The sequence below is a fragment of the Ictalurus punctatus genome, chromosome 24, assembly GCF_001660625.3.
Source record: "Ictalurus punctatus breed USDA103 chromosome 24, Coco_2.0, whole genome shotgun sequence".
In the NCBI taxonomy this organism is placed as follows: Eukaryota; Metazoa; Chordata; class Actinopteri; order Siluriformes; family Ictaluridae; genus Ictalurus; species Ictalurus punctatus.
Genome location: NC_030439.2, coordinates 13,998,746 through 14,023,785, shown reverse-complemented (window position 1 = coordinate 14,023,785; position 25,040 = coordinate 13,998,746). Strand labels below are relative to the sequence as shown.

Genomic DNA, 25,040 nt, shown 5'->3' with positions numbered 1-25,040 from the left:
GCCTTGAGCAAATTCTCTCATCTTTAGCCAATCTCTGCTGAAGCAGAACATGCTCATTTAGCTTCTTCATGATCATAGTTTGGCAGACTCACGGTCCTTCATCCTGCACTCAATACACACCCTCACCCACACACACCCGCTTAAAGTTTGCTCTGCACTTCTTCCCACTGCGCAAACACACGTTAGATTATGAAATCATCCTGCTGTTGAAAAACTGGCCTGGGTGGTGTGGGCTCTCTCTCTCTCACTCTCACATATTCACACACACCCTTGTGTGGAGAGCAGAAGCACGGTGCAGTCCTTGGCTCTCTGCTCAGGCTCTGATTGATATCAAGATCCGGATTAGGACGAGGACTGTAAGCGAAGGTGTAAACTTGAGAAGGGATGGCCTTGGCTGACATCACAGAGGATGACTTTACTGAACTGATGCATGAGGAGGTGGAGGACGTCTTCACTTATGGTAGAGTGGTCCAGGGTCAGGGAATTGTGGGTGGGCTTATACATTAGATGGATGGGACAGCTTTGGTCATGATTTTGTGGGTGAGAGTAAAAAGTATCAGGTCAGAACCTGTGGAACAAAAACAGGTCTGTTTGATGGTAACAGGAATGAGATTGGGTCTAGGTTAGTTTGGTGATAGCATTGCATTGTATGATGTATATGCTTTCAGTTGTTTTGCAGTGTATCATTGGATAGATTGATCTTCATATTTGGTCGTTTTGCAGAATACAGATTGTGTGTGTATGTGTGTGTATGTGTGTGTATGTGTTCTTGTGTAACAGGCAACTCGATGACGAATAGATTAGGAATACTTTGTACCATATATTTCTATCTTCAACAACAGTCAATATGAACATTTAAAGTAAATACGTTTAGAAAAGTATGACATCTTCCATCATACTCTACATACTGTTGAGTAGCAACACAATACAGGGTATCCTGTCAGTCTCAAAAGGTTGTGCCTTTGTCAGTGGATGTTCGTGGACGTCTACTTCTCGGTCAGTCCACAACACTTCCAGTCTTTTTGAATTTGTTAATAATTTTGGCACCAGTGTCGTGATGACAAACGCATGTTTCCAACGCAACCTTGCACCAGCTTCCCGACTGAGCCATGAGAATGATTTCAATAAGAAAAATCATATCAATAGAAATGCCAAGAAAAATGCTCTTCCTCCAGTTACTTAGCATTTTTTTTTTAAATTAATAATTAATTTGCCACTATGTGCATGAGCATATAGCAGGGAAATATGGCCAAGAGGCAGATGTGATCACTCTTCAGAACTCTAGATATTAAAATCTACATACCGTATACTGCTCTGCTGTGAGAGATCAGGAGATTGTGTAGGTTGCAGATGCAATTAGTTTGCTGAATAATTTACCAAAACAGGCTCAAATGGAAACGGTATTACACTTAACATGGTTTTCTAAAATCTTCTCACTTTCATTTCAGTAGTTTATGTGATATTGTAAGGTCACAAAATGGTACATTTCCAGGAATTACAGGGACAGTTGTGAAATCTTATATCACACCTGAACATCTGAACCATGATGCTTCTGCTTTTAAAATGTGTTGCCTCATCATCCGGTATGCCCTTAGCTCACTGAAATCCGATGCCCTTCTTTTCCATTCAGTGAAAATGGAAGACACTGAGAAATGAAAGAGTGGCTATATGTTAAAGCATGAGGATGAATGGTGTGGTGTATTTCAGGTTTTCTTCTTTCTGGAGTCTTTCTGGACATACATAGCAGGATTGTGCTAAACTTGAAGGCCACATCCTTACAAAGAACTGTGTTCTCCAAATTCAGCCGGTGGAGGTCTTGGGGATTAGCTGATGATTTGTATACGGTGTGTTACTAAACTCTACTGTGCTGTGGCTCTCTAGGGCTTTAATATGATACCCATGCGCTGTTGCAGTGGTATCACAATTTCTATCCACATGTCTCCTCTAGCACATAACAGTTGTATTTATTTATTTATTTTTAAATATCTATTCCTATTAACAGTTACAAAATGGATATGTTTATTTTAGCCAGTCTTTCTTCCAATCTACACATAGCCAACTCCCCTCCAATTACCTAAGCGTCCTCATATCGCACGACAGCTCCTCTATTGCACCAATCTGTGTGAGGCTAACAAGCATCTTCTGTGACTTATGAACCCACCACATCTTTTTGCAGCTGCTTCTTATCATAACACAGCTATACGCACATGGAAGGAAACATTACTGCTCAATGTGAGAAATTAAACATGACGGGTTGTACCATTATAGGAAAATAATCAATGACGAGGTGGTGTGAGGCACTCAGAGTTTATTATTTTTCAATATCAGCATATCTTGAAGAGTTTTAATCCTGTTATATCACAGCAATTTGCCAATTACTACATTTTTTTATTAAAAATCTATCTAAAAAAAATCTCTTTAAAGTTATTTTGTAGAATGTTATCATGTTTTGAATTTGTTAATAATTTACCATGTTTCCATCGCAACCTTGTAGCATCTTCCTGATCCAGTAATGAGAATGATTTCAATACGTTCTTCTTTTGTCAAAACAGCTGTTTAGCAGCTATTACAGCTATAAACAGTCATTTCTTCACTCAACTTTTTTCTCTCTTCAAGTCCATGTGCAAGCAATAACATATTAGAACAAGTAAAGCAAAACAAACCTTTGTAGCCAGAACTACTGTAAGAGCTGCTGTTAGAAGAAAAAAAAAATCAATATCTTCTGACTAACCAGAATTGAGAATTCAAAAACAATCTTCAGACATCTGAGTGAATTCATGTACAGCTACAGCACTCTGAAGCCCAAAGGGATAGTGATAGAGGTTTATTTATGTCTACACCAAGCTTTGTGCCAGTTTGTTCTGGGCCACATTGTACTTGATGAATATTTGAAATGTATTAGTCTTTGATATTGTATCAATACATACAGAACATGGAAGCATGTAACATACAAGTTGCACAATAAACAAGGTTCTAGCATAGTAAAAGTAAGGGATCTTTGGTTTGTCCTAGGGGAACCTTTAATGGCTCTGTGTATAACTCTACAACAGGGAGTTTCCCTTTTATAAATGGTTCCAAGTATAACATTTTATAATGCTGTAACCATTAACCATATAAGGAACCCACAGAGAGTGTAATTCTACGGCATATTTTAATATCATATACCAGCAACATTCAGTGTAGATCAGTGATAGTCCGAAGAATTTACAACCCAAATTGAACAACATATCTGCCAGGTTAGAGTCTTTTAAGCTGCAGGTTTGTCCCTCTTGTGGAGATCTGAAAAGATCTTCAGAAATCCATTTAGAAAGCTAGAACCATTAACAACCCAAAGAACCCTAAGGGAACTCTTATTTTAAAGTGTATGTAAAGACATCCCTAAAAAAAACATAAATGTACAGTTCAGAGTGAGGTCTGAGGTCTCCTGTGTATCCCAGTCTACTGGAACTTTAATCTTTCCTCTGTGCCAATCTGAGGAACTGACTTCTGATACTCCGTCACCTTTCCTCAAATAAACAACTGCCTGCCCCTCCCACTGAACTCTCTCTCTCTCTCTCTCTCTCTCTCTCTCTCTCTCTCTCTCTCTCTCTCCTAACATTCTTCTAAAAACTTTAAGAGTTCAGACTTCAAAACTTTTCTCATTAACCTAATTCAATCTTGCAAAAAAAAAAAAAAAAAAAAAAAAAAACAGTAAAAGGGAAAGTCAACTTTACTGTAAGAAAAATATGCACAATGAGTCCATTGATTCCTTTTTGTGGGTACTTCATGAGTTGTTCAGAGAGCCTTTTGCGTGAGCTTATGTGTGGTTCCTGAAGCAGAGAGGAAAGCCTATTAGACATGGTCAGAAGGCTGGGAGGAAATTGGCCTTAGTCACCCTGTTGAGCGAATCAAATAAGTGTAGACAGAATAAGGAGACAGAAGGGAAAATGGGTTATTAGTCCTTAAACTAAATCTCACTGTACCCAAAGGTGTATGGCTTGTATTACATCAGATCCAAGAAACTATGTGATGTACCAGCCTCAAGCATTGAAGCTGTTAGATTATAAATCAAAACACCGTACAAGCTACACAAGTACAAGCTCTAGCATGTGTGCCATTACCTCACACTTATGAACCACTTGTACTGCTATAAGTCAAGTATTTGTGAATCGTGCAACGGAAATATGTGCCAAAAAAGGTGAAAGAAGCTTTTATCATCTCAACGTTTAGGTTTGACACACAAATATTTCGAATACAACACGACACCTGGAGTTGTCTCTGTGTACCGCCTCAGGCGATCTAAGCAGTTCTATCCAGTTTTACAAGGAAGTGTCTCCTGATCACTTCTCAATTCGCAGTTTCTGTATATTGCTGAGGTGTAAAGACCAGCTCCTGTTTGGAGTTGCCAGCCTCTTCATGTGGTATTAAATGTGGTAAAAGTCAGGACAGATTTCACACTCAGTCTCCATTCAGCTGTGACTTTGCTCACAGTGATATGGTGACCCATAAGTACAAAATACATTAACAAACCAAAAAAAAAACAGCACTTCCAAAAACACAAGAAAACCAAACACCACAGCAAATTCAATAACAGAGCAGCATTAGCTCATAACAGAAAGGGTAGGTCCGCATTGTCACACTCTTCAATAAGCATGTGATGTTCAATAAGGACCTACCCTTTTGCATTTTAAGTTTATACTGATGTGTTGAATTTGTTGTGTTTTTGTTGTTGCATTTTCTGATTTGCTGTTACATTTTTGGTTTGTTCATATGTTATGCTACTGCTGTGTTCAAGCAGGCAAAAAGCAGTATCAGGTTTCACAACCCATTTATTCCACTGCTCCTTATCTACTCTCTGATCTCATATCAGGGTTGGGGGAAGTGTGTCCTCTCAGGCGCCTCTGCAGAGCCTGTTGAGGTGGTGTCTGGTTTCACCTTATCAAGTTATTTCGCGTCTTACAGTTGGGTGGATGGAAAGGGAGAGAATTGAGACCAGTATTCGAGATTGCATTCCTGTGGATCAGGACTAGCTCTGAACTAAGGCACACCCAATAAGCAGGACAGATACACCATCTGCTAAGTCATCACATTGTTGAATGCAACCACTACAGCTATAGACGATTAACCTTGATTTTATTGGTAGATCTGGGCAGATACAGCCTTGTAGTTAACAAAGCTGGCACTCGGTAAACTCAGGCTGAAAGTCATCAAATTAGGGTGGATAATCCACTGCAGGTTCTTAATAATGATAATGAGTCTTTATTGGTCACATATACATAGTGAAATTTTTTGCTTTGCGTAGCCCAGCATGTCAGGAAGCTGGGGTCAGAGCACAGGGTCAGCCATGATACAGTGCCCCTGGAGCAGAGAGGGTTAAGGGTCTTGCTCAGGGGCCCAACAGTGGTAGCTTGGCAGTGCTGGGGCTTGAACCCCAAACCTTCCGATCGGTAACCCAGAGCCATAACTGCCAAGCTGCCCCTGCCAAAGCCACCACTGCCTCAATGCACTATTCAGCCTATTATACTATTCCCACACTAATGATTTTTAAGTGGCACCACCATGGGTGACGATAGACCCTCAAGATTTCTGCCTTAAAGTGCAGGCCAGCATAAAACTTAAAACACATTATTAAAAATCTCAGGAAGTGTTCTTGCCTCACAGCTCCAGGATCCAGGGTTTGCTTCTGAGCTCCAGTTACTGTTTGCTTGTAGTTTCCAGTTCTCATGTCTCTCAAGTGGCTGTGAGGGTGTCCTCTGGATACTCCGGTTTCCTCCCACCTCCCAAAAACATATCAGTAGGTGAATTAGCGTCTCTAAAATTCCCTTAAGTGTCAATGAATGTAAGTCTTATCCAGCCTTGCACCCAGTGTTCCCAAGACAGTGTCTGGATCCTCCATGGCTCTGAAACAGGAGAAAGTGGTTAGTGAAGATGGATGAACAGATAAATTCATTTCTCAGCCTCTGAATTTTGTATCAGTGGCATATTTACATCCTTCAGTTTTCTGTCAAAGCATGCATTAAATGCATTGGGAATCCCCTCTATGAGCAATCGTATTACATGTACACTAGTAGCTTTAGTTAGATAGTGTAGGTTAATTATAGTCTAGACTCGTGGTTGAAACAAAATAAATAAATAAATAAATAAATAAATCAGCCCACCCACCCAATCATTCAAAAAATTACTTCCACATTCAAAATTCCTAATCTCCCACTTTTCAAACTGGAAAAACTTGCTCTAAAGAGTATTGTGTCCTAGCTGTAATTTTACAACATGAATTAATGGTTAATTTTTTTGTTGTTGTTTGTTTTGTCCAGTTTTCCCATGTGTCAATCATAGGGGGCCCCTAAATCATTCTGGTTCCTTACTTTACAATGGCCCAGGATACCAATGTATAATCCATCATTATAGAATCTGAGCACTTGCATGAAGTGGTTTATAATTGCTCTTTCCACTTTTTAGGTAAGAGCCTTGAGTAAAAGGCATGCATCTCAGCATTTAACTCCATTTAACTTCTAGTCAGGCATCTGCACATGATGGTATGTTTTGTTCCTTTTCCAGAGTTCATGCATGGGTCATCTGTGATGTTCCCTGAGGCCTGGGATGAGTTTATGTCAGAAAGACATGATCTGGTCACGTCAGCTTGGGACACACTGCCCTAGGCACAGAGAACAAGTAAAGCATTGCTTAGACTGGGCAGAAACAGTGAGGAACAGAAAGAGAGGAGGAGGCATGATGTTTCCTTGCATAACATGTTTGGTTAGTGAAACTGGATTTTAGAAAGACCTCTCTGCTATAGATTCCACTGTCATAGAGTAGATGATGCAGAATTTTGTTATCACCGGAGGCCATCCTTTTCGGATTTGTGCCACGTAGACTGCATGGCACTTTTGTCTCACTGCCTGATGACACAAGTACCCATTTGACCTACTTTAGTCCAAATGAGCCAAGCTTTCCACCAACACAAGGCTACATTTATTTTTTTCTTTACAGTGGGTGAAAAGAAATCATGTTGAGAGTAAAACACAGCCATGCTGATGACTGCTAAGCAGAGCTTCTTCCTCATAGGTTGTGAGGCCTCGCAATAATTACAGAGTGCAAGCGGCTGATCAGAATCAGTAGCGATGAAAGACAATGTAGTTGTCGCACAGATCCAGGAACTGCCTCTTATGTTCTTACGTTCACCATTATTGTCAAACACACAACCACAATTGCTGCGCCACTGATCCTAGACCAACCGAGAGCCCATAACACAAACATCAGCTCACACACACAGCTGAACACCTGGCGAGGACTATACAAGCAGCTGTGCTGGGTGGGCGGCCTGGACCGCTACCTACAGTTGAGTCTGTTATTAAGACCAAGGGCAGGATATGTGTGTTTAAGGCATAATCTAACTACTGTAAGCCTAAGCGTGTAAGCGTGCTGCCAGTGAAAATATACACAGCCATCAGGGTAGGCATGGTTTTCTAGCTTTGAAGAACTTTTATTATGAAATGAATGAGGATTTAATTTTTGTACATACGTACACACAGTAGCAGTCAAACATCTGAGGTTTTGATGATATGCCTTCAACTGTATAAACTTGTCTATAATTATCTAATGTGTGATTACACAAATTGGACATTTGTATATAACTACATGATCAAATTTAAATGCTAGAATTCATTTTTGGATGAAGGTTTTGGATCAGTCTTTCAAAATGCAATGAAATGTTTACCTTCAGATTTCAAACTGAATAAGAAGTCAGTTAAAACGTCAGAAAGTGATGTCGGATGAGTCTCGATTGTCAAAACCGTGTGTTTGAGGCTGGTAAAGGTTGACAATTTTGTGGAATCCACATCTTAGAGACAAGATCCAATTTTCTTGAACTTTGATAATATTGTTTTGTATATTGTGATGTGTTTTCATTTTCAAGTATTTACAGAAATTGTTCAGCAACAATCAAATATGAATTGTATGAAAAGCTCCTGGGCTCTACAAAGTTTGACTGATGAATGTTGCACTTTATAACTTTATTTTTCCCTTAATATTTTATTCTCCCTTAATAAGAGAATAGAGAAGTAAGAGTAGAGTCAAAACAAGTAATTTTTATGCATATTAATCATTTGTATTGCACCTTTGATCCATATACAATATGTATATATTTAAGAGGGTACTTGTGCAGAAAAATGTTCAGGTAAAAGGCATTTTGAAGTGGTGAGGAACCTATAGTGTGTGTGTGTGTGTGTGTGTGTGTGTGTGTGTGTGTGTGTGTGTGTGTGTGTGTGTGTGTGTGTGTGTGTGTGTGTGTGTGTGTTTATTGAGAAATTGGTTATTTTTAATAAAGCATAGCCACGAATTAATATACTAAGGCCAGAAGTCAATATTTTGAAGCCTAAGCATTGCATGACCACAAATTATATGAACTTGAGCCCAAAACGTAATATGTTAATATTACTTAATATGTGGCCTCCAGTTAATTATTTGGTAGGAACAAGTAAAGGAGTCTATTCACTTCGAGAATTTGAGAAGGTGATGGGGGCTAATGGTATTTCCGTGTCACACTGCTAGATACTCCAGTATGTTTTTATTCATCATTCAAAGATTGATAAAATTACGTCTTTAATTAAAATTTACTTCAATCATCTCTATGTTCTGGTTTCTGTGGCCACAGTAGTTGAAGTCACCTGATTTCCTCTTTCATTTTAAAATACATTAGTTGCCATTAGATATATATGATGGCCACAAAATAGATCTAGAGAAACTTGTGTCCTTAATATATCAATTTTCTTCCCAATTTGGTCACCTCTGAATTCACTCAACCCACCAACCAGCTTATCCCTACCATACAGTACGATAGCAACCAATCAGGGAAGGTGAAGGCTAGCACGTGCTTCCTCCAAGACATGTGAAGCCAACCAACCACATCTTTTTGAGCTTCTGTAGGGTAACACAATCGGAGGAAATCGCTCATCTTATGCATCTGCTCTCTTATGCATACATGAGCTCACAGACGCCCACAACTGGTTAGTGTTGCTGTGCTTGACAGGGGAGTGAGTATTCCATCCCTCCCACCCAGATAGCATGGGTAATTTTGCTCTCTTGACCACTGTTTATTGAGCCAGAATGTCATGACTGTAGGACAAGAAGATGCTGGCACGTAGCTTTCACCATCACCACCATGTTAATGTTTCTGTAACTCAACCCCATAATTCTAGTGAAGAAGAACCATTGCAGTTTGAAAGAACTACTGACATCCCTGAATCAAAATAATACCTTGTGTCCTGGGTGTTATTTTCATCCCTCACTGGTATGATATTATGGAGAATCAGAACCTAAAAATATTTTGTAAAGGCTTGAATCAAGACCTAGAAAGATATCCATTTTGAAGGTCCAGTATAACAGTAGAGATCTAGTTTTGTCTAAAGATGTTTGAGGCGTGATTGCTGTTTATGTGCAGGTAAACATAGGTGCTAGTTTGGGGGCTGCTGATGACAGCCATAATTACAGGATAAGTTTTACAGCAGCTGAAAGAAGAGGCACGTGGAGGTATCTGTGCTGCACTGCCCAAGGCTGACTACATGTATTCTCTTTGCTTTCTGGACTGAAGTACAGCACGCAAATTAAAAGGCCATGTCTGTTTTTTTTGTTGTTGTTTATTATTTTTTTATTATTATTTATTTATTTTGAACTCCAGTCAGGTCCAAACCAAAGTTACAGCCTTGAGGTGGAAGTGTGAGCAGGTTATGAAGAAGCAAGACAATACAGGTGCTTAAACTTTAATGTGGTTGCTCTGATTTCACTATGAAATCACTCTGAATATTTCATGCATGCAAAAAGAAAAGAGATCTCTTCAGCATCTATAGCTTATCTAGCTTGTACCTCATTCATTGCCCCTTTTTATCAGGCCTATCCACCATATGGGTGGCATGATGTTGCAGCGGGTAGCATTGCCACCTCACAGCTCCAGGGTCCACAGTTGGATCCTGAGCTCGGGTTACTGTCTGTCTGTACTCCTTGAGTCCACGTGGGTTACCTCTAGGTTCTTTGTTTTCCAATCGCCTCCTAAAAACAAGCCAGTAGGTGGATTGGCTATGCTAAATTTCCCCTAGGTGGAATGTGTATGTGAATCATGCCCACAAATGAACAGAATCATCATGACATATGAATTGTGTAAGAGTAATAAACCTGTCAGTGATAAACTGAGGTTAGAATTGGGTGGCAAGGCTTATTTTGCCATTGCTGTTTGTGTCTACATTCCTGGTGTACAAACATCTTGAGCAGAGTGAATTGCCACAGTTTCATAAAAATCCTCATGCATGCATTGTGACCTAAATTTGCTCTGAACGACTGCCACTATTGTTCCTGTGTTAAAACTGGTCAGCTGGTTAGTAACTTGCATTCTTCTCCATGTAGACTTCTGTAACAGAGCTATTTTTGTGCACATGATTGAGAGAGCTGGAACAGATTATTATTATATTATTATTTTTTTAATAAGACCAGTGGTGGCTTAGCGGTTAAGGCTCTGGGTTACTGATTGGAAGGTCAGGGGTTCAAGTCCCAGCACTGCTAAGCTGCCACTGTTGGGCCCTTGAGTAAGGCCCTTAATCCTCTCTGCTCCAGGGGGCACTGTATCATGACTGACTCTGTGCTCTGACCCCAGCTTCCTGACAGGCTGGGGTATGTGAAGAAAACAATTTCACTGTGCTCTACTCTATATGCTACCAATAAAGACTTTATTATTTTTATAGCCTGGCTGCATGCGTGATCCATGTTAACCAGGACAGCTGAGTAAATATCGAACTAACCCTGGGCTACAGACACATGTACACATGTACTTGGGTACACGCATTTTAAGACTTAACATTTAGGTACAATATTTATGAGGGAAGCGTGTAGACCCCGCCCACTTATACAGTCGGCGCTCTTGATTGGTCAGTCGGCGCTGAAGGGGCGGTGGTTGATACAAATCTAAACTGGGATTACACACGAGTTTGGATCGGAAGCTATCGTCTCGGTGGTGTCATCATTCAGAGTCGCTGAGTTGAGGATGATTTGAATGAATCTCACCGGTGGATCTCTGATGGAGGGTCGCGTGAACAGGATTTAACTGGAATAAGGGTTTTTCTTTGCAGTGCGGTGAGTATTTACACTACTCAGAATCATAGTGCAGGCTGTAATAATGCAGCGGGTTCTTTGATAGGCATCATGAGTTTTTTAAATGTATTTATTTATTCTGTAGGATATAAATAATCCGGATAGTTCTTATTAGTTATTTGTTTATTAGTTCGGTTAGTTACTTCCCAACAGCGCGCGCATACTGACAGACCGTCTTCCTGCACTGTTGTTTTCTATTAATCTATTAATAGCGTCCAAAGGAAACATTACTGAAAGAGTAAAGACGGGCGAATTTGTTTATTTTCGCGTTATTTGTCCGTATAATCCGAAATGGCACAACATTTCGGGTTATTCTTTCCTTTCAGGCGCTGATTGGTTTCTTCACGCAGGTGGTGTCAGTCATTCCCCTGTAAACAGCTCAGAAGAAGAGCCACAGACCCCTGTGCCTGATCTCTAATATGAATGTACCACGTCTGCTCAATATATCGTTTATATTGCAATAATAACCTTTAAAATACTGACACCGCAACCAGCTGTAAATAAACTGCATTGTTTTATTGTGTTCTGTGAAAACTCTGAGCAGTTACAGAGCATACAGAAGTTGTCTGTGTGTTTTGGCATTGGCATCATCCCTAGAAACATGTAAGCAAGGCTTTAACTGTGATGCAAGTTTGTATAAATGTCTTCCAAGAAATGATTACAATATCAATGTCCTATTTTTTTCATCCATATACGTCCTTATCAAATGCGAGTCAGGTTCGCGCTGAGAAAAAGTCTCATTTGTTCTGCCTGAGAGCTTTGCATCTGTTGTAAATGATTACAGTAATTTTGCAGAGCTCTGAACTGTACTGTAATTTAAGTTATTGTCGTCTGTTGAAAAACAGAAGTGGTTGAAAAGGAAAATGGCCTACATCTCGAGGTTTGTGAAAATCAACAACACTCTTGCTTTGATATAGGTAAATGCTCCTGATTTCCTCCATTGGTCAAACTAGAGTGGCTTCTTCTGGAAGGCATTTCATAAGACATTTACAAGACCATGCCAAGACCTAACGCGCTGCCAACATGGCCTCTGCCACAGACAAATCCCATCAGCTCTGTCTCTCTGTTTCGCTTTCCTACTTTTTCTGTATCAGACTCTGTGTTTTTCCCCTGCTTACATTTTCTCTCTGCAGTCTCTTCCACTCTATGCCATGCCATGCCATGTAACCCACATTAGAACATGTTAGTAACTGTTCTTTGACATTTTTCAGAAAAAAGCGTGATGAAGATCTGTGCCAGTGGGCAGGAATGAAGTGAGTCAGGCTATGTTTCATTTGTTGTCTTGATGCAATGCAACGCTGGGCACAGTGGGTCTTTCTGATAACTGATATCCTTCTGTGTCTCATAGATAGTGTTAAATCAGTGCTTGAGATAGTGAATGAGACAAATTGTCATTCTTTTGTTATGTGTCCTGTATGAGCAGGTTACCATGGGTTATTTTTTTAAACATGTAGCCAAAAAAAAAAAGTACCTTTACTAGCATATCTCCCTAAATTGATGTTACACATGTTGTAATGTCTCAATGAACTCATGGTGCAGCTTAGTTGATTGACAAGCTGTTGAAGCACATCACTGTGGATGTGAGTCTGACACAAACATGCTTATCTATAAAATATTACGGGGGCATGCTGTTATCTGAAAAGTATCAGGGTGACGAGTTGATTTCTTTCCTATAATAGTTCATCCCGTAGTATTTTCTTTCTCAGGTGTTTTAAAAATTAAAGAATGACACTTATAGTTTATAGTTACATTTATTGTCATAGAATCGTCTGTGAAACAAGTTAGTTCCAGTTATCAGTAACGTTATGGCAGCTATAAACAGTCATCTCCTTACCAGCCTCTCTCTTTAAAAAAAAAAAAAAAAAAAAAATCCCACACAGCTTGTTGAGAATTAAACAGCATTGTTGTATAATAAGTTTATAGCTGTGGGACTGTTTTAAGGCTTTTTATCCCCCATTTGATGGTTTCTAGGTCCTTTTTCCTCTAAATGCAGGATATGGACAAAATGCATCAACATTGAGTGTAAGGTAAATGTTGAAATGAAATGAAGACTTTCTATTATTAAGTACTTCTGTGGTCGTTCCAGCAGGGATTATCACCACGTCCAGCCAGTGGTGATGCAGAACGTTGACGAAGGCGATGACAGAAGGAATATAGGTTCTTGGAGTTGCTCTTTAAGATAGTTTAGTGATTGTATGCATGCTTTCTGTAAGACTTCCTGAATTTCTGAGCTGTTCTATCTTTTCAAGACCTGACCTTCAGGGGCTGTACATGCATATGTGCTAGAAAGTAAGTGGTTCAAGGGAAGATCAGCTTTCTCAGCTTTGCTTCCAATATTTGGTGGCCAGCATTGTATGGCAGCTATCACCCACATTCACCCAAAAATAAGATGAGCCAAGATAAAGCTGAAATGAAAAACTTCCACCATTGTCCAGCTCTGTCCAGCTGCATCCTCTGTGTTTCATGCAGAGAGATTGAAGTGTGATTTATTACTGAGTCCTGTCTGAGTTATCTGTATTTAAACTGCCACTGAGTCTGCTCTTGTCTGGACAAATCCCAGTTGGAGAGCTTGGCCCTGAGGGTGTGAGGAGGGGTATTTTAGGAGAGATGGAGGCAGGGGAGCATTTGGGGGGGATGGGTAAATGGAGAGATATTTGAGATTCTCTGGAAGGGCTGTGGTTAATTGGAAGATTTGAGTGGGGGATGAAAGCAGACGTCAGACCTTTTATCCTCAGCTGTCCTGCAGTCATGATGAGACCTGCAGTGTGTTGCTCAGCATCACTGTAATGACAGTGATATTAAATCAGCATGGTGAATTACAGGTGAGGGTTGCATGATTGCTGTAGTGTCAGACCTTCCAAGAGTACAGTGTATAAGCTTTGGCTTCTCTGCCTCTTAATCCTAATCTAGCAGCATTTTGCACTATATTGTAATTTGATGGGGTCACTATTCCTGGTTTTAAGCTCTGAGCTTAAATTTGTTGTTTTTGTTTTTGATTTTTCCTCCTTGTCTAAATTTGGCAGTTGTTAACACACTTAAATTGTTTATTGGAGCATGCCTTCAATCAACTTTTAGATTTTTTTATTATACCACAGAACTGTTCAACTTCTTAAATCTGATTGGTCAGAAGGTGTTCATTATTTAATTTACTCCAATGCAGTATCATTATGTTCCTACTTGTGTGATGAACAGGAAAGGAGCATCCTTCAAGGATTAACCTCGTTTTTGTCGTGATTATATTCTGCTGATTTTTGTGAGCGTGCTCTGTGACTTAAGTGGATGGAGCAGGTGCTGGGCTGAGAATGTGTTGCGGGTCTCTGAGGGTTTCTTCTTTATTTTCCTTTCACTGTATTCAGATGATCTGATTTGACAGTGGCACTGGACAGCAAGGGGCTGCTCTATAATCCTCCTGATTAACAGACCATCTGGAGAAAGTGAGCACATTTTTAATAATCTTCCAGCAGTAATAGACGTTCAATACATTTCTCTTTTACAGTGATAAGCTGGATGTTTAAATGTTTCCCGAGTTGTGCTTTACCAGTGATGATCAGCTGTACATGGGCAAGGTTGGCCCAGTGAGGGAACTGAATTCTTTTTGGGTTAATTTGCTGCTTCTCTGTTCAGAGTTTCAGATGCAAGTGTTTCATTCATTCATCGTCACTAACTGCTTTATTCTGAACAGGGTTGCAGTCAATCCCTTGAACACTGGGCGTGAAGCAGAAGTACACCCTATATGGGATGCCAATGGTACTGGGTGTGAATCTAGCACTCATCCATTTTTTTTTATTTTTTTTAGGTTAAAATTGAGAAGTAGCCATGTTCCTAATATAAAAGAGCTTAGAAGACGTCTGGGAGCATCTGTATCTCAGAATTGTGTTGTTTTTTTTTTTTTTTGTCTGAGCATTTGTGTAAGTGGACTGGAGTTGACCATGAGACTATTTGTGATTTCTTCTTTATATGCCTGATGACTTATTAGATGCGGGACTACTGAGATGTATAATCAGCTTTTGAAGACTGAGTTGTCTTTAAAGAGAGGAGGTGCTGTGTCTCTCTGGAGAGACGAGATGCACAGCTATAATATGACAGCTGTAGAAGGGATAGGCGAATGGAGTTGACTGTGCAGGCCAGAAGAAATGTGAACTACAAGCAAGTCCTCGCTCACCAACAACTCCTCCATCTTTCTTTAAATGATCCAAAATTGATACTTTAAAAAAAAAAAAAAGTTATTTTGTTTGTTTATTGCTTCTCTACATAGCAGCGTGTAAGAAATTAGTGGATTTAGAGATGCATTTGTGAGCCAACAGAATGTTTTTGGTTTCTAACAATATTTACAAGTGCTTATTTACAGGAATGGCATTTACTTTGAGTAAATTAGCTTGTGTAAGTATTTCCTAAATGCACAGCTTGAGTCCATGCACACATGCATGCTTTAAGGGGCTTAATGGTCGTATAGCTTTTTCTGATTGCTGATGGTATCAGAAGTTGCAAGTACAAAAAAATCTCAATCAAAACCTATGAAAAAAAGAGTCACTGAACAGTATGCAATGTTTAATCTGCATGCACAATGCTTAGCAATAGTTTTAAATACTGGTGGATGGAAATGTCATGTTAGGTCTATGTACCAGCTATGCCCATTTGATTAAATGGAACAGAGCAGAGTCCAGTGAATCACCTCTCACTCTCTCTCACTCATACACATACACACACTCACTCACTCACACACACACACACACACACACACACACACACACACACACACACACACACACACACACACAGACCAGCTGAGCTACAGACAAGTATGTGTATCATACCAAAGTCCTAATGTGCCTTGTTCTCTGTGAGCTGCCAGAATGGCTCTCTGCCTGCACAGTTAATATTGTTCATTTCCTGTACTTCAAAGTTGAAAGTGTCTCTTTCAGCGTCAGCTATAAAGGGCATTTAGGTCAATGGCACGGTTCAGATCTAGGAATTCAGTGACTAGGCAAATAATTGTTTGTACTGTAAGCCTAGTAAAAGGAGACAAAAATTTTATATCCACAGCTTAGATGCACAGCATTTGAGGAAACTGTTCTTCAAAGTGTTTCACTTTTTTTTTCTTCTTCTTCATTCATCTTTTCTTCTTTTGCTGTTCTTGGCACTGCGTCACTCGATAGCAAATTATTCAATTCAATTTAAGGAATAAAACAAAATATGTGCAATTATAGGAAAATAATCAACTATGAAGTGTTTTATTCCTCTTATACCACAGCAGTTTGCCAATGCTAACAATTTCTTTATTAAAGAACAAACTGATTGCAAAACAGTAAAAAAAATAAATAAATTCAATTACGTCAAATCAACAGCATACATTCAGTACTGTTTAATTTGTAATTATTAAGAATGTATTAAAAACCATACCAATTATATCTCAGATAAGTGTATCGCATAATCATTTATCACTATATCAATATATCGCTCAGGCCCAGATACTTTTAATGTTGTTGAATGCTTATAAAGCAGATTAGTTGCTGTTATCATTTTATGTTACATAGCATAACATCTTTTCCTTCACCAGCCAGTCAGGGCTGCCGTTGTAGATATTATTGAAAACTTTCTGACCAATCCGATTCAAGCATTCAGCAGCACTGTGATATGAAATAATGTAATGATTGTGCATCCTGTAGATGTATGTGCTTGTTTTCTATTGATGCTCATGATACCCACCAGGGATGGGAAACTGGAACGGACACAAATAAGTTGTTTGTTCACTGTCCCACTGTCCCATGTCATGTTGTAATTACAGTTGACCTAACTTCAGCTTGTTCCATTGATATTGTTGTACATATGCAAACGTATCTCTTTCATATCACATCAGGTGTAAATTTTAGGTCAGAAGATCATTTGTAAAGCTTCAGCGGCTGCCCTTGTGCTTGACTGCGTGTGTGGAGGTGTGTTCAGTCAGGGTTGGGTTCAGATGGTCTCAGCAGCTGCGTTTGAATCACATTTTCTTGCTGCCTTACACTCCTTGCATACAGGAATGTCAGCCCCTGCACATGCCTCTCTCATCCGTGTGTTCTATAAATATTGGTCTTCCACATAATGCCCAATACCAAGCCAGCAGCTCCTTGTTACGCACGTCATCTCTGCTCTCTGTCACATATGTAGTGATGACCCACTTTAAAACCCAGCTCTCTCAAGACCTAGATCCATGTTTTACTTCCTCAAAAACAACATGGCAAGCTGTCTATATAAAACTCCCCATAACTGCATTGAAGCTGCTCTAATCCCATTTCTAAATGACTTTTTCTTTCTTGGAAGCCACAAAGTAGTGAGTCTTGAAAGCAGAGCTCTACAGTAAAGGTTACCACTTTATGGTAGTTGAATGGAATAGTCATGTCACATTGAGCCATGTTCCACTCGGTCCACTAGCATTTCCTGCATGCACGGACTTCTCCAAAACCTTGTGTGTTCTTGAGCCTTACAACATCAGATAATAGAGTCAAACTTATACATATCCTTTTGCTCTCCTAGCCCAGTTACAGTGGGAATATGAAGTGGCATGATATTTAAAGCACTCGTATCAGTAGCTTACACTCAGCCTTAGATAACATTGTAGTGACTCTGTTTCTATTTCCTGTGGCTGGTATTTAAACAAATGGGATTTTATGATGTCTGGATTTGAGATGTTTGGACAGAGAATTCTTAGGTTGGTCAATATAAAGGAGGAGTTTATTATTTTAGATAAACTGCTGCTTTAAATGGGTTTAGCGCCCTATGCATGGCTGCAAGACAAATTGCTATCGCAATAAAAATATTGACAGTGAGCTAAAGCCGCAGAACTGAGCAGTGCTGTCCCATCAGGAGGTGGAGCTAATTTCTGGGTCAAATATGTAAATAAAAGCCTTGAAGAAACTGGCCAGATCCATTTGCAGGACCAGAAATACTTTTAAACATTACAGACTCACCTGTGCATTTCAAACACATTTTTTCTCATAGACTTTTTGAAAACATATCCTGGCTTGACATGACTATATCAATATCTCTGAAGACAAAGCCAAGCATCCACCTCATGTGAGCCACAGTCAGCCAACAATTGTTTCTTATTCTCCAGCAATGTTTAAAACTCCACACTGCCATGTGACATTACTCTTACTGGTTGGCCGATATTTTTCTCATTTTTCTCATGCTCGTGTCTCCATGTGAATTCGGTGACTCCTCAGAGATACTGTTATGTTTTGTATTGTTGCACCTAATATTCTCTGCCAGTGCCAAAGGCTTTTATAGCTCGTTGCTGTGTTGTCTTGGTTGGGATGTTCTATCAGGATGTTACTGATGCAGTAACATCAAAGCTGCATGGAAAAGTACCTTAATTTTGATTAGCTGTTGGGCCGATGCTATATATAGGCATTTGAGAAACATGAATACAGATTACCTGTAGAGTTTATGACATGATGATGGTCAAATATTATATGTAGCTCTGACACAAATAACCAAATGATCCATTCAAGCCTGTGTATCCAGAGTCTGGTTTCTCATTAAGTTCATACACTGTGCTTTTAACAACAGATATTGTCACAAAGTAGCTTTACAGGAATCTGGGGTTTCTGTGTATTCGGATCCCTAATGTGCAAGCCAGATGCTACAGTAGAAAGGAAAAAACTCATGGGGTTGACATGTGGAAACAACCTTGAGAGGAACTGAATGGGAACTTGTTCTCTTCTGGGTGTGATTATAAAGCATTACAGTATACAGGTATAGAAGAGTAAAGACAAACAGTACTACGTGTGTTGAAGTGATGTTCAGTATGAGCATATTGTGAATAAGAGTCTAGGGATGAGCACATGACAGTCTTTGTAGATCTTGGAGAGAGAGAACGAACAATAGTTTAAAAAGGTGTACACTGTGATTTATTTAAAGATGATTTATTATAGAAGTATTTTGAAGTACAGAGATGTGTGTATTATCTTCTTCTGGATGTTGGACCGACTATTGATGCTCAGTACTGTGCAGAAGTCTTAGATCCTCCCCTTTTTTTTTTCTTTTTTTTTTTTTACTACAAATACAAACTTTGTTATAAATTATTATTGTGTGACTTCTACATTATCGAGTCAGTACAAAAACATTATAGATTCTCAAAGCTTAGTTTTCCAAGACAAAATTAAATGTTATAGAAAAATGTATGTCAGTAAAGAAAGCAGCATGTTACATAAGAAACCACTTTTCAGACAAAAAAAAACAACAAAAAAACAACATAATGAAGGCTGTTGGGTTTTGCGTCAAAAATAAGAAGCAGCTGCGAGTCAAAGTCTCCAGAAGAACTGTAGCTGGTTCTGCAAGATGCTCAGTAAAACGTACAGCTCATTTCCTTTTAAAACGGCACACATTCTACCTGAGACTACTATTTTTTTTTTTCAAGCGAAGGGTCGTCACACCAAATATTGACTTAGTTTCATTTATTACTGTTTACTGCTCATTATGATATTCATTATTTTTGAAGACATCTTTGCTTTACAGCATTTTTTTGCATGTGCCTAAGTCTTTTGCACAATACTGTAGCTCTGGATGTAGCTGGTCAGCAGATCAGTAACCATGTCACAGTAGCTGAAGATTACAGCCTAGCTTTGACCAGCATTGCCACTGACAGATTTCATCACTCACTGTTAAAATAGGACAGTGGTCAGTGGGTCACTACTGTGAAATGGCACAGAGAGCGGTGATGAAGTCATTGCTGTGTGTGTGTGTGTGTGTGTGTGTGTGTGTGTGTGTGTGTGTGTGTGTGTGTGTGTGTGTGTGTGTGTGTGTGTAGACAGAAGGGATGAGTGAAACACAAAGGGCAGTCTGAGAGGTCCCAAACACAAGGGCCCTCCTACCTAGCACTGCCTGTAGTAGAGTGCAAGAGAAGACAACAGAGCCTCAGAGCTGAATGGGAGGTGGAGGCGCTGGTCTCTGCACAGGCCACATAATGGCAATGTTGTTTTACTCCACACACTGTGTATTGTATGCTGTTGCTAAGGGGAACATCATTTAGTCAAGCATATGGAATTAGGCTGCTGTTAAAATGCTGAGTTTAATGTTTTTCACATATACCCACCACATGAGTCACTGAGTGTCTATATCTCTGTGTGTGAAAGATAGTGGGATAAATGTGCAGGCATGTATCTGCTTGCTTGTGTAATAAATTAATGTAGTTCATGTTGATGTGTGTGTTTTTTTTTTTTTTCCCCAAGCCAAGTTCCTTTTTTTTCAATCTTGGTTCCTCTCAATGATTTTTGCCCCTAATAACCTGTTAATAATCTGATGGCTTGATCTCATTGAAAAACATTCAAGCACACACCTCACTGTGAATAAAGTGACTGTGGAGAGCAGAATAATGTCAATAATGTGTTTAATAATCTGTTAAATGGAAGAATAATTTCCATGTAAACTTCCGCAATCTTTGGATCATTCTGTGTGTGTGCGTGTAAAAATACACAGTGGTTGCAAAAACAGTTCCTCTGAGTAAACAAAGTTTATGTTCTATTAATTCGTTCGTCTTTAGTAACCACTCTATAAAAATATGAAGCCCCCACCTATTACAGATGGAAATTAGATAGTACTGTAGCTATCTGTGGTGCAAAGGATCTTTTCTCATTTGAGATTTTTTTTTTTTTTTTTTTTTTTTTGTACACGGTCAAAATACTTAAATTTAAACTCAATTTCTAAAAATAATTGTGTGTCTGTGTGGGGTGGGCATCATCACACCATCAGACCAATCACCCAGAACTGTTATCCATAGAACCTGCATTGCTACTTTATCAATGAACAGAATAGTTTTGAGCATTATGGCAGGTTTGGATACTGTGAAAGAAAATTCTCTGATAAACAGTTCAATTGATCTGGATACTAAAGTCCTGCATGTGTTTACCTAGGAAAATGCGACCTGGTTTACTGGCTCTTAGCTAACTTGGCTAATGCTATTGTGGAACAAAATTGCACGTATTATGGTATATTTTATCTCCTGTTAAATATCTGAGAATATGATGACATGAATCAGGACTCCAATGGTGAATTTCCACTTGTGTCTATTTGTGGAAAAATGAGAGTTAACTAGCTAGCTAGCTATATCACATGGAAAGGAGGACTTGGAGACATTTATCTATATCTATAAATTCATTTTTGCAGTAATTAGGCAGTCCCTACAGGATTGTTTTGTGATTGTTGTGGCCAAAAATGCTTGATTATTGCTGCAGCTTTTCTTTTTTTTGTTCTTCAAAATTTGCAATGCAATTTGTGTGTTTTTTGTGTTTTGTTTGGCTTTTTAATTAAAGAACTTGCAATTGGATGACATCACTTTCGCAGTGATGTTTGTTGGTAAATGAGACCTTTTTAGCTGTACTCATATTCGGCACACGCAAATCGAAGAGAACTTCGGCTGAATGTGTGTTATGATGACGTCACATGATGCGTCTTGGCCCAAATCTGCAGTACTTTTGAGAAATTGCATTTGAAAAGTATGCTTGATTTTGCATTCATTTCTGCAATCGCAAAATCGCTAATTCCTGGAGGGAATGATTAGGGTAAAGGTGTGAGATGATTTAAATTGAATTTAAACATTAAAACATATTAAACAAGTTATTAAATCTATTTTTGTAAAAAGTTTTAAAGTAATTTACTATGTATGTTACTCTGACTGCTTGCAAGCTTCTCACTGTTATACTAAAATACAATAACATAATGACTACCTATGCAGAATCTATTGAACATTTATCAACTATCAATATATCAACAAGAATCTATCAACTTAAAAACTAAATGAATGTTCAGACTGACAAGATTGTTTGCACGTAAACGTAACCAGTGTTCTCACTGGCTTGGTCACCATGGTTTAGCTATTGAGCCACATTGAGCTGAGTAAGGGCTGGACTAAATGTAGCCTGGTTGCATTGTGTAAGAAATCACTTTCTGCTGAATTTGCAAAAATATGCTGTATTTAATGCAATAATATATGTACATAACATAAACATTCTCTACATACTGCACCCTCATCATGTTTGATGCATAAGGACCTGGTTGCTGTTGATTGGAAAGAACGTTCTCCGTGTGCCCCTCTGTACTTTTCTCTCGGTCTGTCTTCAAAGAGGCCTCCAGACCTCTGTGTCATGCTGCTGTTGTCAGAATGCTGATGAGGGTTGGGCCTAAAGAGTAAGGGGTGACGTATCCCTCCTCAGGCGGATCTTTAGGTCTTTTTATAAGCTGCTCCATGCAGGGCTCAGTGGTGAGAGGGGCACCTCCATTCAGCAGCCATCCAAGCATGCACCGAGGGCCACACCGCCGCTTTGTCTTCTTCAGATGTTTGTGGAGAAGAAAGTGGTACATTTGGTGGATGCAACCGATCCCCTAGCAAAGTTGGTTTGGATTCATTCATACGTGCATATACAGTTTTAAAATAATAATACGTGGTGATTATCAACCAGGAGTGTCGTTTTGCTGTTTCTCATATTTTTACACCATAATGCCTTGGTTTACTGGAATTTTCATTATGTAATGGCATGTGGTCTTAGATTTTTATACAGAAGAATATATGACTTGTCCAAGGCAAATGAGCTGAAAATTAGCTTGATGAAGTGTACCTTGTAATCTGAGAGTTTTATGATGGACATCTTTCAAAGCTGCTCCCTCTGCAATAATGGATATAATGCATGACCTTTTCTCATTTGATGTACAGTCATTACTTAAGTTTTCTAGCCTTTTGAAATGATTGACCTTATATTGACTGAGCTAGTGACTCAGAAAATTGTCTTGCATGTCCTAAGGACAGCTGAAGATCACACTGCTCATCTGGTGGAAGATTATTATTATTATTAATTTATTTTTAATAATATCGTGTTCCAGATGAACTACATACATTTTGGTACTCAAAATAATAATATATTTAGTCATTTTGTTTCTTCATCTTCTATGTCTTTGTGCCCTTATTTTTGGATTAGAGAAACAGCAACAGACAAACAGAAATTTTCTTCCTCACTACTTGAGCTGAAGAAGGCAGCAAGCCTTTTCCAAGAGCACTTGATTGGACACAGTATGGCGCCGTCTTTCTCTGCAGTGGCTATTTAAAGCCTCCATTTGCTTAGAGGATTAAATAACTCATTTTTTTTGTTTGTGTTTTTAGTGCAGTTTTGACTTGTGTTAAGCGAGAGCTGAGCGTGGCTACACTCAAACATTAAAACAGATCTTAATAAAGAATTCTTAATAAAACGTGTAGTACTACTGAAATGTTTATTCAAATTATTAACATACTGCATATGATGATAATTTACTCCACATCATATAATTCAGTTTAAAATATGTTCTTCTCCCATCTCAACCCTGTATACTGTCTAACCTTGCCCCTCTAATTATAGTAGTGATCTTTTTCTAACCCTGTGACCTCTCTGTCTCTGCAGGAGTTTCCTCCCGCTTCCCAGAGATCATGGCGGCTGGCACACACTCTCCAGGAGGGCCCAGTGGAATCATCCGGAGTCAGTCGTTTGCTGGCTTCAGCACGCTGCAAGAGAGACGCTCACGGTACGCATTTACATCCTGTTTATCAAAAACACTAACCTTTCCAAAGCTGTTGTTTTTATTACTACACATAGAAGGCTATGGTGGGCATTGCATAGGTACTAATATGTTACCAGTAGAAATTATTTCTATTGAATCCATCAAGATCAAATCATTTGACATTCAGCTACCACATGGCAAAACGCATATACTGTGGGTCTCTCAAATTCAGACAAGCAAACAAAATAAAGAGCTGGTCAGAAAATAATAGTTTAAATAAGAGTCATTTATATGCACTTTGTGATAGGCTGTTAAAATAATTGAGCAATTTTTGTAGTGCTGTTTCACCGATTTTATCACAGAACCTTTTGATTGTTGACTGTAAAGCTTTTTAAGTAAATATATACCCCTGCACAATTGAATCCTTGATTTTGATTGGTCAGAAGGTGTTGGTTAATTTTCTCTAACCGCTGCTCTGACTGCATGGAAAATCAAGGTTTATATCAATGCATTCATTCTTGTACGTTATTGTTTCTGTAGTAACAACTTACACAGGGGACTTGTATGGCAGACCTTCCATATAATCTAAGACTAAAAATAAACTGTTTAATAAATTAACAAGGAAAAATGTATAACCGCGGATATGATTAAGTTTCTGTAAGGAGAAGTTTGTTAAAAGTATAGAAGAAGACGTCTCTAGTGTCGGTGCTGTGTAACGGTCAGTAAGTTTTTTCCGCCTCATGAAAGTCTTCAAGACAGAGAACTTTATGCTTTGTAGTTTTTTGGTAATAAGACAAACTTATGAGAAAAACAGCCTGATGATAGAACGACTATGTATAGCCAATATAACGTAAGCGAACCAACTTGGTTCACACAGGAGCTGCAACATTAAATTAAACTATAAACAGACATAATTTACAGCATTTGCTTAATTAATTAAATAAAATAGGTTCAGTGGTGAAATGCTATGGTATAAGAGGAATAAAGCACTTAATTGATAGGTTACAATTTCATGAAAATGTATATATGGTGATAGATATACTGTTACCATCCAGAATTCTGAAAATATTGTAACAAAAAATTTTGGTTGTATTACACAACCCTAATAGAAGGTATTGTGGGAATCATGGTTTGTGTCATTTTATTATTTTGCAGCTGACAAAACGGCTTTTTTTTAATCATATGCATTGGATATGCATGCAGAGAGAGAACCAGATTTTAACCAGCTACAGCAGACCTGTGTCTGTGTTCTCTGTATACTATGAAATCACCAATAGTGAGTAACTTGCTTATTTGAGCATGGCAGTATGCCAAGTGACCCCTAGGCTACTGGATGTGCTTACTCACCAAAGTGGCCTAGATTTATCAGAGTGAAATATCAGTGTGTAAAGCAATGAGGAATGCAGTCTCAGGAATGCAGCTGT

General features: G+C 38.9%; 1 protein-coding gene across 5 annotated transcripts in view; it reads left to right on the top strand.

Annotated features, from left to right (window-relative positions):
- The first annotated feature begins 242 nt into the window (after positions 1-242).
- ripor2 (RHO family interacting cell polarization regulator 2) overlaps positions 243-25,040 on the top strand; it is a 48,954-nt gene continuing 24,156 nt past the window's right edge. The window contains exons 1-3 of one of the 5 annotated variants that reach the window (XM_017454333.3): positions 10,921-11,097; positions 12,327-12,368; positions 23,520-23,640. In XM_017454333.3, the coding sequence (XP_017309822.1) occupies positions 23,546-23,640 (95 nt within the window). In that variant the 5' untranslated portion in view covers positions 10,921-11,097; positions 12,327-12,368; positions 23,520-23,545. Of the gene's footprint in view, positions 461-10,920; positions 11,098-12,326; positions 12,369-14,328; positions 14,550-23,519; positions 23,641-25,040 lie in introns of those variants that run through there. The other 4 variants (XM_017454330.3, XM_017454335.3, XM_017454331.3 and 1 more) reach the window with 4 other exon arrangements.